Below are 19,845 nucleotides of genomic sequence, written 5' to 3'. Positions count from 1 at the left end.
AAGCTCCCATAGCGGGCAGGGAGGTACACACTGTGTCTTCTATCCCCTTATATCTTGTTTTCCAACATGCTTTCAGTCTTTGTCTTGGAATGAGATTACTTGTTTTTTTCCTGGCCCTCGCCGGAGTCCTAGCTGGGAGGGAAGCAGTCAAATGCATATTTATTGTTTTGGGAGATGATATTTTTTTCCTTGTAAATCATCTCTCTGTTATGTATTATTACTATATTTGTTATTTTTTAATGTATAATGTAAGCATTTGAGTGTGTTCCTCTTTGTTGGATTTTGTTCTTGTGTCCGGATAAGACTTATAGGTGATCTCAAACTAAGTACATTGGTGATACGCTCTTGGAATCTACATCTGATCCCTATTTGTTCCCAGTTCCCCTATGTCTTACTTTCTCTTGGATGCTTCAACTGTAATTCTAGAACTTTTTACTATCCAATTTTCTTCCTTTTTACTGGCGCTGATATAACCTAAATGTGTTGCAAGCGCCGTAAAACCCTTAAAAACAAAACAACAATCATTGTGGAAAGTGTCATTTTAACGATTCAAATGTGCTGGTACTAAACCCGATAATTGAGCAACATTTGGACTAGCCTCTGTCATCTCAAACTTGTTAGTGTTAGTAATAGTAATTAAAAAGGCTGACTTTTATATGTTGCGATTCGATGAAGGGGGGGGGGGGGGGGGGGGCTTCGGCACACATCGTCCCTCATCCCGGGCCAAATGAGCGTTCCTTATTTTATTTTTGAAAAGTTGGCAGCTATGTAGAACTATCTGAAAGAATCAGATATGGCAGAATAAAAAGTCTTTCTACTAACCCTAACTTAATTGGCCAATGTAGCTTTATGTTCAGCATTTTCTAGATACCTAATGTAAAATTTCACTATTCTTTTTATGATAATTTTAAGAGTTGCAATCTTTAGAGGCGACTGTCAAGAAATGACACCTCTGTGCATTTAATTTCATTCTTTCTTTATCCCCTCATCCTTAATCAGAATAATAATAATTAATAATGAAAAAAAATGCAGCAACGACAGCTTAGAACGGCATAAAGTGCTTAAGAATTATTTTTTTTTGCATTAAACTTTATTCAAACGATTTTCAACACTTTTGCTTCACAGTTTATGCTTTTTAACAAATGCAATTAAGCAACTTACCAGCAACAACATATTGGTTTGTTATCATTTGAGGGTTTTATCAGTAAAACTGTTTCTATCCTTTTATGTTGCACTGTACACATAGCAAACTTCATGCTTTTATTTGGTGACCAAAGACTTATGTGATACAGTGGATGAATGTTTGTGATGGCTTTTGGAACTGAAATAAACCTGCAATATGATTTGTAGACTTCTATCGTTATGTATCATTTTTCGGTCAAATGTAAATGTAATTTTACACGAGCTTGATGTATCATAAAACCCACAATGAGCTCAACGTGCAGCTGGTAGTACATTTATATGGACACGAACAGAACAACGTTGTTACAATTCAGTAACGTACTCCAATTAACACAAGTGAGACTGTAAATGAGACTTTTACAATGACTCTGCATCGCCACAAATATAGATTCGAACCCTGGCAACTCGGGCGTCAGACGAACTGTCTACCACGAAACCAAAGCAAGCATTGTGCAAGTTAAAGTGAATGAGATGTTGATTGAAGCCGTTCATTGTGTCCATCAGATCTGCTGTCCTATCCATCCAACTCCATTCACTGGGTGGGGTTCCCGACTTCCCATAATGGGCAGGGACGTACTCGTTGCGTCTTCTATCCCCCTATGTCTGTTTTCCAACTTGTTTTCTGTCTTTGTCTCGGGATGGGATTACTTGGTTTTGTCCAGGACCTGGCTGGGAGGGAAACAGTCAAATGTATAGTTCGAGTTTTGGGAGATTATATTTTTCCCTTGTAAATCATCTGTCTGTTATGCTCTTTATTGTTTTGTTTACATATTATTTATGCTTTGTAAACATTTGAGTGTATCCCTCTTTGTTGGGACCTGTGCTTGTGTCTGAATGAGACGTTTAGGTGATCTCAAACTAAGTACTTTGATAGTGGGCTCTTGGAATCTACTGTTTCCTATTTGAAACAAATCCCCTTTGCCTTACTTTTTCTTGGGTGCTCTAATTGTAGTTCCAGAACTTTTTACTATCCCATTTTCTTCCTTTTTACTGGCGCTGATATGACCTTAATGTGTTGCAAGCGCCGTAAAACCCTTAAAAACAAAACAAACCAAGTCCATTCAGTGGTATACAACAACAACAAATAAACTCCTCTGCCTGGTCCCTTCTATCTCTGATCTTAACCTGGGTCGTCAGGTTTCTAAAGGGGTCGGGGACTGCAAAAACAATGGCGCACGGAGCAACTGGGAATATTTTTTGCCGTGTTTGAGTCCCAGGTTATTTCCCTGAGCGCCCCTTCTGAGGGATGGACCTTCCCAGGAGTTAGTAAATGCGTTGCTCGGCCACTTCACTCTACGCACACTGGGACTGGGATAAGCTTCGACACTATGGCCATGAAGCTCTTAATCTTAAGGACTTACTTTATTTTAGACAATTTGGTGGTAGCTCACTTGAAAATGCACTCTTAGGTATACACATATATAAACATATACTGGGCTCCCTAAAAGGGTTTTTTAATGTGGTCTCCCTAAAAACATGTTTTTACCAAATGTCTCCTTAAAGCTACAGAAACACTTAGTAAAACATTAGGGGGACCGAGTAATTTTCTATATACCATTGTGATCATCAAGCATCAGAATTGTGTTCATAAATCATTGTAGGGAATCAAACTATACTCATTTGAACAAAGATTGAACAGTTTAATCAATTTGAACAAGACATATGCTTGGTCCTCCAATTGGTGCATTTCACAGTGGTCACCTTAATAGTGGATTGATACTTTATATATATATATATATATATATATATATACACATATATATATATATATATATATATATATTATAATGATAATCTGATTGATGTATGAAGGGAGCATGAAGTGGCTGAGTGATTTAACAATGCACTGTAATCTTGGATTTTCATGCCTTATTGTCTTCTCTTCGGCAAGGTCAAGGTCTGTTACAGCAGACGTTTGTTTGATAGATTATCTATATTCTTCAATGGAATGCCTACGTGACAGCAGCTTACAATGTGAAAAAAAAAGAAAGAAAAAAAATATTATTATTTATTTGTTAGCATATGATTTATAAACATTTGAGTGGATTACTCTTAGTGGGATCTTGTCCTGGTGTATGGGTGAGACTTTAAGGTGATCTGAAACTAAGTACACTGATTGTGTGCTCTTGGAATCTACATCTGTTCCCTATTTGACCTAATTCCCCTTTGTCTTACTTTTTCCTCAATTTCTGTTAATCGTACCTCTTATATGTTTTTACTATTCAATTTCCTTCCTTATTACTATCGCTGATATGACCTAAGTGTCTGCTGTCTTGAGGAAAAAGTGTGTCGCCTCTTATTGCAAGTAAATATACAGTCTTTTTCCTTAAGATGGCAGATGTGTTGCAATCACAGTAAAACCCTTTTAAAAAAAACAACAACAACAAAAAAAAAAACAACAAATGAAGCTTGCACTTGCTCTTATATGTTTTTCACTGTCTTTTCTTTTGTTTGTATCAGCATTTCCCTAACCAAGTCCATGTAGTTGCCGTGGACCTGCCAGGACACGGATTTACATCAGAACTGGTCAAAGAGGATGAGATATCTTTACATGGAATGATGGGAAGACTCAAGCAGGTTGGTACAGATCACGAATTTATCTATAACTCTTTCAGCACCATTCGTCGCACTGTGCGGCCAGAGCAGAATCTGTTCTACTGGCCAATGGCCGCACAGTGCAGCTGGCTTGAAAGGCAAAAATAGTAATGTAATTCAATCCTGCTTTCTACAAAAGTACTATAAATTGAACCAATGGTATAATTTCTTTCATCGGAGCATTCAATTGGCCCTAGGGGGGGGTATTTTAATTGGAATTTTGCGCCGAATTTGAATGTAGCTTTGTCTTCGCTTGTCATTCTCATGCTGCCTCAATCATGTGTCAGCCATTTTGTGACGGAAATGCGAATATAGCCTCAGCGCTGAAAGAGTTAAAAGAATGCATTAGTTATAGTCTGAAAAGGGAATTTTGCTTTCTCAGAATTTAAAAAAAAAAAAAAAAATGTCAAGCTTTTCTAAAAAGGAGTCGTTATTTATGAGAAGAGAGTCCATATTATTTCTATCATTACATTTATCTTTGTTGCATTTTCCTGGGGTTTTGATTATAAATACTAAATTAAGGACAAATTATTCAAAACCAAGGTGTCCTTAGACTCAGAAACTGTTACCCACTAGATAAGACGATTGTAAGATTAGACAAGTCCTCTTTGTTGAGATGAAGTAAACACAGCCGTTTATTACACTAGAAATCTTTCACTTTAGTTTACTACCGCCTCACCCCCAATGGGAACGACCCACCGTCGATGACGGGGAGACCACCGTGTGGTTACGTCATAACAGATGTCCAGAACGTGAGAACTGGCCTATATTTATCCCTGCAGGTAGAATGCACCGCTTGGATTTCATTGTCAGTCAGGCTATAGGACAGATTTCGTAAAATCGTTCATTTTTACACTGCAATTTCTGACCATACACTTCTTCCATATTTTTCTATTTTATATGGATATAACGGCCACATTTTCATCTTCAAGACGCAATTATTTTCATTGATATCAAGAAATAGTGAGTATACTTTATTCTTTCTTGAAAAATGTATATTTTTCTATTTAAAATTAACCTGAAAAATATTTTTAATTGTTTAAAAAATTCAAATTGATGTTATCTGAGTTTTGTTACCCTAACACATGGTAGTAAATATAAGAGTAATAATCTACTTTTAATATAGCATTTATTTCACCGATTTGTAATGGCAGGTTTCTGCACAATGACTGTGTAAACACACCTTGTCTAATTCTTTGTTGGCTAACAAATAAATAGTCCGTATTCAGACAAACTCCAGAGACATAAGAACACGAGTCCAATGGTGATGATAACGTTGTTGTTGTTGTTTTATGGTGATGATGATGATGATGTTGATGATAGCGCAGTAATCGTAGTACAGTAGTAGTAGTAGTAGTAGTAGTAGTAGTAGTAGAACACACACACACACACGAGAGAGAGAGAGAGAGAGAGAGAGTGTGTGTGTGTGTGTATAAAACTCATGTACGCACATTTTTAGCACAGAACGATTTTTATTGCATTGAACTTTGAACCTATAGCTTTCACATCGATTTGCCATTCCGTCTTCACGATTCGCACCAACCCTCGATATTCTTTTACATCGCCCGTTGATACAGTCAGCGGGCGTGAGAAAAGAGGGTAGATAGATATATTATGACATCATCAAAAAGCGATGTAATCAAAGGTGGCGGATGATTGTGTAACCTCAAAAGCCCGGTGGACTGCGCTACAAGGCCGAACATTCGAGGGGATATGTGATTTGAGTGGGAGGGGCTTATTTGACTTTGCCGATGACCGACTGGTGGACGATTGAAATTATAATTGTCCTTTTTCAGCAGCCAGTTGGAAATTGGTAATTGTAAACATCTGATTGGCACTCCATGGATAGAAAGCAGTTTGGATGTCATGGGCTGAAATTTCTGGAGAGGTGGAGTAAATTTGAAATGAATTGAAAGTAATTTGGGGCGTTGTCTAGGTGTCAAATAAGACTCTCGCAGACCGGTGATAAAACAATTTTTTGGGCGCAAATGATACAGTAAACTTCTTTCTCTATCTTATTTTTGCTAAAAATATTTCAGAGTGGGTATATAGGCGGATTCCATTTTGAATAACGGGCATTTAGAACTATATTTTAAAGGAAAATTATTACGTTATTATTATTAGCAGGCATCTAGGCGATCACTATCGTATTATTACTAACAATCAATAATATTATTATAACTCTTATTATTACAATTCTTCTTCTTCTTCTTCTTCTTCTTCTTCTTCTTCTTCTTCTTCTTCTTCTTATTTTTTTTATTATCATCATCATCATCATCAATATCAATAATAACTAATGATTTTTTTTTCTTTACTCAGATGAATGGTCATGCTGAAAACAAGCATTGTCTCAATGCAAATGGACTCTGCCGAATAAGCTGTGAAAGGGCTCAAATGAGATATGTGGTTAAAAAACATTTCATGCAAACTGCTCCAGAATTAGCAAGTGAAGTTCCACCGGTGAAAAAAAAGAAAACAGAACGTTGGTTGATTAATTAGATGCTGTTTCTGTGACATGTAACAATCAGCTGTTCCTTAAAATAATCGTGAGGTTTTACGTATGTTAATAAAAAGTATAAAAATATGTTGAGATCTATACAAAGTTCAGGGGAATACTTATAACTTATTTTTACCTATGATTGTCAATTTATTTTAAAATAACAGTTCATTTTGATTATCTGATCATTAGTCCCCCCCCCCCTTCCGTCCTTTTCAATGCGTTTATCGCGATTTTTTATTGTCAAAAAATGGATATTATTTATTTTTTACTATTATTATTATTATTATTATTATTATTATTATTATTATTATTATTATTATTATTATTATTATTATTATTATTATTATTATTAACAATAATAATAATATTGTTTTTATTACAGTGGTGATCAAGAGTAAGATAAATACACTGATATTTTATGATTATTACTAGTATTAGTATTACATCGATATCACGTGTTTCAACTGATTCACAATGATCATTTCTGATATCCAGGATGCTTCGGTTGTTCAATAAGCAGACCATTTTCAACAAATTTCCATTTTAAATAGTATTAGCTATCTGGTCGGCGTCCTTTTTTTTTTTGTCGCAGCACTGGAGAGAGAGAGAGAGAGAGAAAGAAAGTGTGTGTGTGTGTGTTGGTGTACATAAAACTAATTTATGCAACGTTTTACTACGAAACAGTTTTCATTTTACCACCTCAGTTTAATCTCTCATCAGTTCTCTCTGACAATTGAACTTTGAACCTACGTATAACTTTAACACAGCTACGTCATTCCATCTTCACGATTCGCACCTCACCGCGATATTCGTTTATGTTGACTCGTGGTACAGTCAACGGGTTTGAGAGAAGAAGATAGATATTGAGTGACATCATCAAAAGCGATGTAATCAAAGCTGGCGGATGGTTGTTACATCAAAGACCAGTAACTGGTCTACAAGGCCTATCATATTCGTGGGTATGTGTGATTTGAGTAGGAGGAGCTTTCTTGACTTTGCTGATGACCGAGTGATGGACAATTGAAATTAGAATTGTCCTTATTCAGCAGCCAATTGGAAATGGGCAATTGTAAAAAGCTGATTGGACGCTCCATGGAAAGAAAGCGGTTTGAGGGACATGGAAGGAAAGTGCCGGAGAGCGTGGATTGGGGAGGAGTCAATTATATTGAATGAATGATAGCAATTTGGGGCGTTGGGAAGTTAAATAAAACTCTCGGAGGCGATGAGTCAATTCTTTGGCCGCAAATGATTCAGTAAAATTCTTTATTCTTTCTTTCTTTCTATTCTTAATTCCTTTCTGTCAGGGGGACATATTATAGGCGAATTCCTTTTTTTTTAAAACGGGCATTTCGAAAGCTATTTTAAAGAGAAATTATTGCGTTTTTCCAAAATTAGCAGGCGTTTAGGTGATAGCCACAATATTATTTTCATGAAAATGATCATTATCATCATCATCATCATCATCATTATTATTATTATTATTATTATTATTATTATTACTATTATTATTATTATTATTATTATTTTTATTATTATTATTGTTATCCTTATTATTATTGTAATTATTATCGTCATCATTATTATTATTATTACCATTATTATTATTATTATTATTATTATTATTATCATCATCATCATCATCATCATCATCATCATCATCATCATCATCATCATCATCATCATCATCATCATCATCATCATCATATTATTATTATTATTATTATTATTATTATTATTATTATTATTATTATATAGTTTACATCTATACAAACGTCAAAGGAATGCATATTACATATCTTTTCCTAAGAATTGTCAATTGCCATCACTAAAACCAGTTCGTTTTGATCATTTGATCAACAAACCCCTACAATTCGGTGATCACGCATTTTTTTTATTGCTGTCAAAAAAGGATATTGCTGTACAGGTGAGCGGATATCTCAACAATGCTTCATTACAAAACGACTTTGATTATATATTTCTACTCTGTGAATATTGATGATTATTGCAGTATTTCTCATTTATTTGTATAAACTCAGATAACTATGTAATTCTTGATTATATCGTTTGAAGTAATTAAAATTTCTGACCCATTTTTATGGTTATTTCCTATAAAATCTAATCCCAAATGATCTACTAAAATTATATCAAATAAAAGTATGTAAATCACTTGTTATGACTCTAAAATATCTTATTGCTTCATCTAATAGCATCTTTACTACGCTACTTTGAACTTGAGAAAAAAATCATCAAAATAGGAAAAATTGCTCAGTCTCCCTTTCGGCACAGGCCGTGACTCGCCATCTGTTATGAACTAGCGTCCGGCAAAATTTACCTGTCGAACTAAAGTGAAAGCAGTAAACGGCTGTGTAAATTAAATTATATTCACTCACTGTCCTGTTGAATCGACTGTATGGACATGCATGCAGTAGATAAATCACTGTATGAACTCGTGTTATTTGTATTATAATTTTATTGAGGCTGATAATAATAATAATAATATTAATAATAATAATAATAATAATAATAATAATAATAATAATAATAATGATAATAATAATAATACACGGCATTTATATTCCGCATTTTCATCACTCTGATGCTCAATGCACGTTACAAATAAATATACAAAAGTTACATGTATAAAACGCATACCACAGTGCTATCAATAGCAACAGTGCATGTAATATCCTATCAATATCATGAAAATGTAACGGTAAAAAGGTAGTGCTTTAACAATGATTTAAAACTATCAATAGGTTTCGCTTCTCAAACCCCACCAGTAAAGGGTTAATCAATATAATAAAACTCACAACACTGGTGAAACTGGAGTTGTGATGTAAGTATTAAAAGTCTAAATGAAAAAAAAGCAACTTTCATAAGGTGTGACAACATTTAAGTCAAATCATGGTGTAAAATATACATCTGTCATCAATAGTCACATAAGTAAAACACATCGGTCAATATATTTACAATGTAATGTTATATATCCTTGTACAATTGTTAAATGAGTTGTTTAATCCTCTGTTTTCCTCTTTTTCTGAGCTATTTATAAGTTTGTCTTCTCCTGTTTTCCTCTTTTTCTGAGCTATTTATAAGTTTGTCTTCTCCCCCCACAGGATAAAGAATAATAATAATAATAATAATAAAAATAATAATAATAATAATGATAATAATAATAATGATAATAATAATGATAATAATAATAATGATAATAATAATACTAATAATAATAATAATAATAATAATAATAATAACAATAATAATATTAACAATAATAATAATAACAATAATAATATTAACAATAATAATAATAACAATAATAATAATAACAATAATAATAATAACAATAATAATAATAACAATAATAATAATAACAATAATAATAATAACAATAATAATAATAACAATAATAATAATAACAATAATAATAATAACAATAATAATAACAATAATAATAATAATAATAATAATAATGTATCACAATTAAGTAAACATCTCTTTCCGAAACATTGCCCAAGGCAGGTCTGTTATTATAGTTTTTGATCTATTGAAACGATTACAAATCCATAAAACAATTTTGAATTTCCTCCAGTTTGTTGACCTCCTTGATCTGAATGACCAGCCTTTGCATGTGGTGGGCATTTCCATGGGTGGGACTCTTGGTGGACTGTTTGCCGTCCAGTTCCCAGATCTGGTTGGAGCTCTCACTTTAACATGCCCTGCAAGTGAGCTGAAAGAATCTGCCATAATTATTCAGTTCTTTTATGAATATAATATTATTTTTTTTATAAAACAAAATTTAGTAATAATAATAAGAAGAAAAAAAAAAGAAAAAAATTGAGCTTTTATATAACGCAATATCCACTAAACGTGCTCAAACCTCTTTACAAGGGGTCCCTGGCCAACAGCAACACTTAACATGTAGGACGGGACATGACGCCTGCTAGGCGATATTAAAATTTTTTCGGACAGAGACAGCGCTGTTAACGGCCAGGTACTCATTTTACACCTGAGTGCGGTGAGAGAATGTGAGTAAAGAGCCTTTTCCAAGGACTCAACTATGCGCCGAGCGAGGCTCAAACCCAGGACCCTCCGATCCGAAAGCGAGTGTCGTACCACAAGACCACATAGCCGCACAAGAAGAGGAAGAAGAAGAAGCAATTAGTAAGTGTTTCACAAAAGAAATGTCATTTTTCCAGATTGCTTGAAAGTATAAGTAAGCATGTGCGAGGTTGCTCTCCTGTAGGAAATACTAGATATTTAATATTTTTACCTGTGCCTTCTTCTCATCCTTGTATTTTTGCAGGACAAGCTTATATGGTAGAATATTAAAAGAGCATATTCTCAATAAGATATTGAGTAGTTTCCTTTGCTTAATTTCAATCAGGCCGTGATCACTCTGATCAGTGACATTAGTTTTATGACATTTTCCTTTAACTCTATGTTAGACCTCTGGGTTTTTAAAATTATGTTTACCTAACTCTCCTCAAATGTGAGTATGTGATAATTATAGACATTCTTGGTTATTGTTATAAGTATTAATTAATGACAGTGTTTCAAATAAAAGTAACCTTTTAATTTTTGGGATGGTGGGGGGAAGGTACTGTATTCATTTTTTTAAAAAATCAGGAAGCATTGAGAAATCCAAATTCATAAATTTTCAGTTTTATTGTTTAAAAGAGTTCCATAAAGATGTTGTGCATAACTTGCTTGTTTTCATAATTTTAAAATCATTGTTACTGCCTTCTCACAGTGAAAACGCCCAAAGACAGTCATATGATTCTTGCCAACAAAGACAAGGTACTTAAGGACGGAGGAATTCTCACCCTAGAAAACTGTCCCATGTTACCACAGACTCCTCAGAAAATGCAGGAGATGCTCAACATTTGTCATTACTACACCATCTCCTACCCCAAACAAGTGAGTGCAAATTGGATCAGGTTTCAAGAGCAGTGGTAAATCAAAATGCTAATAAGTATCGTTATTCTATATCTCATGTAGATGGTTAAATAATAATATGTTTTAAACGCTTAACAAATTTCCTTCTCCTGGTAGAGACTGTTTTATTGATAGAATTAGAATACTAGATGCAGTCTCTTCTGAGCTTTTACAATATTTCTGGAAAAGTACAATGCTGTTTGTTGCCTGTTGTAAGGTGAGAATATAGAAAGGTGAATGAATTTTTTTCCTCTTGGGCAGTGATAAGATTAGATCACATATATATACTTTGTAAAGAGGTCCACAGTGATTAAACAAACATGAGGTAAAAAGATAAATGGTAATGATAACCTTCATATTGTTTTAACAGATACTTAAAGGAGTTGTTGATTTGAGAAAGAGGAAGAACACATTTTATTTGAGATGTAAGTATTTTTCTTGTTCACCTAAATATTTTTGACAGCCATTAATATTTTTTTAATTGCGATTGTTTATTATTCTTTGAAAATAAATAAATAAAAGTTAGATTGTCTTAATAGTATGTTCTATTGAAATAAAACTAATAAATAGAGGTGCCCAAATGAGTCAATAAAATGGAGATAAAGACAAAGGGAGTAAATCCGACTCATGAATGAACAACACAAACCAAACGACGTTTCAGCCCTTGGCCTTTATCAAGTAAACACAGAATACATATATATTTATACTTTACTTGATAAATGCCAAGGGCCGAAACGTCGTTTGGTATGTGTTGTTCTTTCATGAGTCAGATTTACTCCCTTTATCTTTATCTCTATTCTATTGAAATAATATGCTTCTCTTACTGTAAAACGAGTGATTTTGTTTTTAATCTGATCATACTCAAAGCTTGACCGACTTTGAAATTTTGTTTACCTCAACGAGACTTAGCTCACAAGACAACATTTTGTGATTGTTGTCATTAAGCTTATATATATATATATATATATATATATATATATTTATTTATTTTTACTGGTGTATTGCGTTTTGTAAATGGTATTTATTTTTTATTGTTTGTCATTTAAAATTGAAGATATTTATATTCAAAATCGATAATATTGATATTAATACCATTTTTTTTTTTTTTTGGTATTTTCTAACAGTGGTTAGGAACCTCATCCAAGAAGAATCCCAGGCTATTTTAGTACAGATGGCCCCACAAATAGCTTGTCCCACACAAATCATCTGGGGTAGAGAAGACTGGGTGAGTTCGATATTATCTGAAATTTTTCTGTCTTGCGTCATTATACGATACAGACCTATTTGTATATTACGATTCACATCAGCCTCTGTAATTGGAAGTTGTCCAAGTAGTCAGAATTTATCTGTTTGTCTATATTGAGAAAAGAAAAAAAAGTTTTCTATGGTCATTTGGCTCATAGAGCCAGAGCTTATCCCACTTTATGTCGTTAAAAGGTTGGTAATAATTGCTTGCTACCTTTTGGGTGATCTTATAATTTTCACCATCTCTAACAAGCTCTATTTATCAATCAGATTTTGTTTATCACATTTATAAAAGTAGAGATTTTCATCGGTATATGATGTTTATTTTAATTTATTTTAGAATGATTTCTACCCTTGATGACTGAGAGATAAATTTTCTTTTTCTCAGATTGTTGACATCTCAGGTATGGATCTTCTGAAAGAAAAGTTACCTAATTGTCAGAGACTCGACACTCTGGTGCATTGTGGACATGCAATCAACTTGGACCAACCCAAAGTTTACGCCCAAAGAGTTCTCGACTTCAGATCAAGTATGAAGGAAAGTACCAGTTAATAAATTGTTTGTTTTATATCGTAAAATTCAAAATCTATTACAGACAGCTACAAAACCTCTGAACCACATATAACCAAAAGAGATATAAAATTTAATTTATTTTTGCTACCATGCAATGTTTGTGAATGAGATAATAATGTTTTCTTTCGACTTGGGAGTCCAATAGTGAAGTCTGGATGGTATATAAGTGTAAATAGTGCATGAATTGTACAAAGGTTGTGATATGCTTTGAGATTTTAGGTGTGTTTTGTCGTCTTAAATGTGACAATGTGTGTCATTAATTTGTTATAATTTATTTCTTTATGAATCAATGAAAATATAATCATTTCACAATGTTGTTGTTTTTGTATTCTTCTATTTAAAAGGATGTATGTAAATTTAATCTTTAATTCATTTAATATTAAGATATAAATTTAAATTTCATTTTGTAGAAATATTTCATTTTCTTTTGTAAGCCTACCCCTTGTCAATCGATTTTATAATAAATCGGCGTCAATGACAGTGAGTATCAGAGGTTGCCTGTTCATTCAGTGAAATGTAGAATTTTATGTACCACGTTAAAGGAATTTTAAAAAGATACGTTTGATGTATTTTGCATAATTTCTTTCAATTGTCAGTTATTTTTAATGGTCTATAATTCGGGTATGAATTTATTTTCAATGTAAGTAGAGTCAAGATTCTGTTGCGCAAATTGATATTCCCAAGCTCAATACATATTGTTTACAAACGGGTGGTCAAAGGCACTGGTGCTTTGATATATTTTTGTCCCAACGCGTAGATCTGATGTCATGTCAGAAAGCATTAAATAAAGAAAACTGAGTTTATAAACTCGAAACAATAGGATTTAGTAAGTTTAAGATATCTAAATGTTTTGAAGCGAAACTGACTTTCTTCAACGAAGGCATTTATTTGAACTGGAATTTATAATGATGAGCTATAAATTCAATTTTAAGCACCGCTTGACATATTCTCGTTTTGGGACGTTTTGTCACATTTATGTTTTAGATTTTATTTGATATTATTCCAAATTTATGTCCTTCTCTTTTTTTTCTTCTCTTGTAAAGCGCTTTGAGTACGTTCAGTGATATCGCGCTAGATAAAAAAGCTCAATTAATCCATAAAAATTGTGACTCGTGTTTCGAAACATCCCTTATGATAGAATAATAAATTATTTTTCATTGCGATTGTGAGTTAAAGTAAACAATTCAATAAATATGAGCATTTATAAAGCACATTTCACGGATTTACCATGCTCAATGAGCTTCACAATGTTTCATTAATTTCCTCAGCAGCCCATTTGGAACTATATTTCTATTGCATACAGTACCAGTCACCTGTTTTTCACCCTTTTTGTACTAACACTCTTACAGTGTCCATCACTACCAGGTACTCATTCACAACGGAGTGAAGTTGAGCAGATATACAAAAAAAAATGAAAGCAGTTCTATAGTTTGACAACAGCTAAATACCCTCATGATACCAGTATCAGAAATATGTTTAAGTGCCTTACTTAACAGTCCGATAGATTGTATTAACTCACTCAACCCTAACACCGACTATATCTGTAGTTTACGCGGGTTACTTTTACCCCATGCCTATTTATTCCATTTTTTATGAGACAAATTATAGGCGTAGTATCAAAGTTAATGTTTTTTTATATTTACATGTAAATGATAGTTGAATAAAACTATCTATGTAAATGCTCATTTTTAATACATTTTTTCCAATTTTAAAAAGTAGCAAAAATACCTAGGATTGAGTGAGTTAACATTTAAATTTATCTGTTAATGGCTCATTTGGAATATTGAGTACAATCACAATGTGAATTTGATTATTTTTGTGTTAGTTTAGCACGTGCAATGTGTACTTGAAAATATTCTTAAATTTTCCCTATTGGAAAGGCTATCCAAAATGAATTATGATGTTTATGCGTATGCATTCTGGAGGGAGTGACTTTGTCAAATATAAGTAACTTCATTGCATTTTATTTGGATAAATGTTTCAGGCAGTAAACCAGCTTTTTTTTTTTCTTATTCAGAAAGATATTTTGCACCGTACATTTGATTTTGTATAGAAGTGTCATCTTGCATTTAATTTTCTGGTGTGTAAATGATCTTTTTGTGAAATTTTACAATCAATATTAACGACTACTACTACTCTTTCAGAACGGGAGTGGTTAGTTTGTCCTACTTTGATAGAGAATGTAATGATTAAGTGTTTGGGATCAATATCAGCATACATAACTATATGTTTGGCATTAAATGTATAATATTCTGCATTTGATTTCAGTTGTATATGATTGCTCTAATTCATTGAAAATTTATATTCAGATTTTATGAATAAAAATTTTTAAAAGGTTGGTTAACTCTTTCAGCGCCATTAGCCGCACTATGCAGCCAGAGCAGAATTTGTTCTACTGGTCAATGGCCGCACAGTGTGGCCAGTCTTGAAAGGCAAAAAAAAACAATAATGTAATCCAAATCCTGCTTTCAACAAAAGTACTATAAATTGAATCAATGGTGTCGTTTCTTTCATCAGAACATTCAATTGACCCTAGAGGGGTATTTTAATTTGAGATTTTGCGCCGAATTCGAATAATGCTTGGTCTTAGCTTGTCATTCTCATGCTTCCATCAGGTGTCTGCCATTTTGTGCCGGAAATGCGAATATAGCCTCAGCACTGAAAGAGTTAATATGTGTATTATTTTGTGAATTTAAATTGTCTCCCAGGTTGCTGTGTGGCTCTTTTGTTGAGACGTCTTAAGACAACTTTTTTTTTTAAATTATTGTCTGCTCCCTTATTTATATTTTTTTATTCAGTCACAATCACTGCCTTTCTCATGGGAAAAGCAGGTTTGTTTTTTTTTTTTTTTTTTCTTTTTTGATTCCCAGACTTGATGTATTATTTATCCATCTCATTTTTGATTGGTTTGTTTGATGTGTTTTGATGAATGAATTGTGGTCTCATTTGTTACATATAATATTGGTATACCAGTGAAAACGTTTTCTTTAGTCATAATCTTCATGTCTTTCAAGAGAGAAAATTTACTTAAATTTTGTTTCAAAAAACTTTTTTAAAAATTCTGGACATTATATTATGTATACGTGTGTGTTTGGAGTGGGTGTACCAAATTTGACCCATCGACTCAAAACATGATTATGTGTAAGTGAATTAGAGACGTTTCTATCGCATCAGTTAATTCATTTGTTTGTTATTGTTCTTTTTAATTTGTTTTTAAATTGCTATTTCTAATAATATGGGTGCCATTTATAAATTTTTACTTATGTCATGTAGTCATTACGGGTATTAAAAAAAAAACACTTTTTTTTTTTAGTTTGGTGGAGTTCGCATTAAGGATAGTGTATTTTAATTCAGATATTCTGGTTCTGTAATCCTTGATCTCATGTGATTACTTACAGAGGAAGTTGAGACATTGCCTTTGTAAAATCATAGTCTGACACTGACCTAAAATTTACATCACAATATACTAGGCAGGCAATGTCAAGCAAAACAAAGGGAACAATGAGTTGTATTCAATAGTTCAACCAGTATTTTTCTTTTCTTGAGGCATGCTTGACAATATCCCTGTTAATTTATATTTGGCCTTAGACTTGAATGTGATTTCCAGGCTATAATTTAACAAAGGCAGTCCTTTCAAATTACTCCTTGCATACTAAGTCCAGACTTAAATCTGTGACTGATACATATTTGCAATAATGATGATAAAGATGTTAAAAGACAGTTTTTTTTCTGACAGTTTTGTGCTATTTTTAAATTTAAAGTTTCATTTTGTCTCGATTTTATTGTGTGAACATAATGGAGGTAAAGACAGTCAGTCCTACATGAGTGAATGAAATGCATTTTCCTGAAATCTCCCTAAGTTTTATGTGAATTACTTTTTTTTAAAAGTCCAGTAAGTGTGTGGATGCTGCCTGAAGTCTGGGGTGGTAATAATATTTAAGAAAGGGTAAAAATTAGGAAGTTTCAAAGTTACTAATATATACATAGCCCATGAGTGCTGTTCTAAGGTTTAAGTGTGCTATGATTGGGCTACATGTTGATAGAAGTTGACTAGAGAAGTCATGGGAAAAGTGCTAATCAGAAGAATGGGAGTTAGTACGGACCACCCCTACTGTATTCAACAACTTTTCTCAACTCAACAAGTGTTCAGGTTTTACCAATTAGTATCGTCTTCAACAGATTGGACGATTATTATTATTATTATTTTTACAATGCACTTTTCAATGCAATTATTATCATGGTATTCCATAATTTACTGTAATTTTAATAGGCATCTACATTAATGGTTCAAAATTTCTTTTTTTTTTTTTAATGCAATGCTTTTAACAATTAGATTCAATCTATATCCAAGTCATTGCTTGTTATAATAATATGTTTAACCACAACAAATTCATATTGTTGGCAGGGACTGTTTTGATATTTATTACCCACAGTCTCAAAACAGTATTTTGTCACTCACTCACTCACTCACTCACTCACTCACTCAATTCCATGACCAGATGGCCGTCGGGGGACTTGCGTGAAGCAGAAGTTACAGTCTTCCTCCATGCCTGCCTGTTGCTAGCCCTACGTAGCAGCTATTTTGTCAGGGTGAATCAAATGTACTAATTGGGTGGGGGTTTTCTGACCTCCCAAAAGGAGGCACTCACTTACTGTGTCTTCTATCCTCCTCCAACATGCTTTCAGTCTTTTGTCTTGGAATGAGATGACTTGGTTTTGTCTTGGCCACAGACGGATACCCGGGCTGGGAGGGGAACATTTAAATGAATAGTTAGAATTTTGAGAGATGATATTTTTTTGTCTTGTAAATCATCTTTCTGTTATGCACTTTATTATTATTTTTTGTTCTACATTTATATGATTTGTAAACATTTGAGTATATTCCTCTTAGTTGGGATCTGTGCTTGTGTCAGGATGAGACATATAGGTATCTCAAACTAAGTACAATGCAGATGTGCTCTTGGAATGTACATCTGTTCCCTATTTGAACCAATCCCCCCGTTGGCTTACACGTTTATGTTTCATTGATAGAATTTCTTAAAACGATAAAAACTAGATAAAAGTTTCAATTTTCTTTTGGTTTTAACTTTAAAATCCCAATAATTTGACATTTTTGTTCTCTCTGACCCAAGGCTGTTTTTTGAGACCATTATTCACAATTCTCACACATGATGTCTAATGCTCAAATAGATTACATTACCAACTTTGCATTTTATTTTCAAAAAAAGAAAAGTGTGTGTTTGTTTTGTTTTTCTATTTGTTTGAAATAATAAATAGAAAAACACGCATATGGAATTGATAACTTTGCCCCATTTTCCCTCTTATTATTTTGATAATATCAGTAATTTTTATTTGTTTTGTTGTATTCTGCATATGGCTATTTTTTTTTTTTCTGTTCTTTTAAAAGCGTTATCATGCGAAGGATTTAAAGTGAAAGCCAAAGAGAAAAAAAAACTTTTTATTTAGAAAAGAAAGAGGGACATGTGATAAAAGTTCAAAGTTCAAATGCAGAATCTAGAGGGAAATCTGAACATTACGAGTTTGGTCCTAAAGTTTTATATTTTGATTGCGCAAAAAGTATTTTGATTGACACGTGGTTAGCGTGTCGTTCGCTTTCTGCCCATTATGTCAGTAGAGCTCCCAATCGCCTTATGATATAAAGGCATTTTATGATATTGATTATCATATGAAATAATGGGATTTTATAATCATTCATATAGATAGTGTGTTCACAGCACATGAATTTTACAATCATATTTTTACACATCCGACTTTGAAATTGAAACAATTTTTTTTTCATTTCAAATCGTCATTTTTTTGCCAGTGTTTTACAATGGTTCATGGTTTATATAATAGGTTTACACAACTAAGCCATTTAAAATGTGAATGTTCATGATCGGTGCTGAGTATTGACTAATATTATAATATGAAGGTTTAGATTTGGGGAGGAGGGGGAGATGATGGTTTGTTGGTGTTTTTTTTTTAAGAGTGGGGGTTGGGGAATTTTTGTTTGAATTTTATTGTATATCTTTTCGTAAATTAAAAAAAAGAAATTAGCAAACCAAAGATATTCGTGATGGTGGGTATTAATTTGTCTTGTGGTTTCATTGGGTGTGAATTGTATACGGTGGAGTAGTCCTTCAGAGCTGGTTAGCCCAAGGAGTCACACTTCATCCAAATTTCGTGGATTGAAAGGACGATAACAGTTACCTGCTACCCTTTAGATAGGACATTAGAATATCGGGTTGTTTTTTTTTCTGTAATTTGTCACGTATTAATATTCTATGTCTTTAACCTTAATGATACTTTGATGTGTAAATATTATATTTTTGCCACACGTGCCCGAGCAAATTTCCACAGTCGCACTGTATAATTCATAAAGTACTTGATTTATAGAAGAGGCTATTCATTTTTGTGAAATGTTTAGTCCCGAAAAATGGTTCAGGTAAAGAGACATTTACATATAATGGTTAGACACATCATTTATATTTATAAAAATGGTGACGTAGGTCAAACACACCATTTAGATTTATAAAAAATGGTTATAAAGGTTAGACACCATTTAGATTTATAAAAAAAGGTTATAAAGGTTAGACACACCATTTAGATTTATAAAAAATGGTTATAAAGGTTAGACACACCATTTAGATTTATAAAAAATGGTTATAAAGGTTAGACACCATTTAGATTTATAAAAAAAGGTTATAAAGGTTAGACACACCATTTAGATTTATAAAAAATGGTTATAAAGGTTAGACACACCATTAGATTTATAAAAATGGTTATAAGGTTAGACACACCATTTAGATTT

The 19,845-nt window shown here is 32.8% G+C and overlaps 2 protein-coding genes and 1 long non-coding RNA gene across 3 annotated transcripts in view; 2 read left to right on the top strand and 1 right to left on the bottom strand.

The window, feature by feature from the left end:
- The window catches only part of LOC144975946 (uncharacterized), a 551,710-nt gene that overhangs the window by 2,498 nt on the left and 529,367 nt on the right, over positions 1–19,845 (top strand). The window lies entirely within an intron of this gene.
- The window catches only part of LOC144975945 (monoacylglycerol lipase ABHD6-like), a 45,254-nt gene that overhangs the window by 20,597 nt on the left and 4,812 nt on the right, over positions 1–19,845 (top strand). Inside the window, exons 4-9 of the mRNA XM_078920172.1 lie at positions 3,643–3,759; positions 9,870–10,002; positions 11,031–11,197; positions 11,586–11,640; positions 12,340–12,440; positions 12,849–19,705. Of these exons, the coding sequence (XP_078776298.1) occupies positions 3,643–3,759; positions 9,870–10,002; positions 11,031–11,197; positions 11,586–11,640; positions 12,340–12,440; positions 12,849–13,013 (738 nt within the window). The 3' untranslated portion in view covers positions 13,014–19,705. The remainder of the gene's footprint in view (positions 1–3,642; positions 3,760–9,869; positions 10,003–11,030; positions 11,198–11,585; positions 11,641–12,339; positions 12,441–12,848; positions 19,706–19,845) is intronic.
- Positions 9,974–19,845, bottom strand: part of LOC144975947 (uncharacterized) — a 47,276-nt gene continuing 37,404 nt past the window's right edge. Inside the window, exon 4 of the long non-coding RNA XR_013646003.1 lies at positions 9,974–10,007. This is a non-coding gene — a long non-coding RNA (uncharacterized LOC144975947). The remainder of the gene's footprint in view (positions 10,008–19,845) is intronic.

This window comes from Berghia stephanieae, chromosome 6, assembly GCF_034508935.2.
Source record: "Berghia stephanieae isolate SIO BIC M18660-M18661 chromosome 6, UCSD_Bste_1.3, whole genome shotgun sequence".
In the NCBI taxonomy this organism is placed as follows: domain Eukaryota; kingdom Metazoa; phylum Mollusca; class Gastropoda; order Nudibranchia; family Aeolidiidae; genus Berghia; species Berghia stephanieae.
Note: the sequence above shows the minus strand (reverse complement) of the source record. Positions and strands in the feature narration are given on the sequence as shown.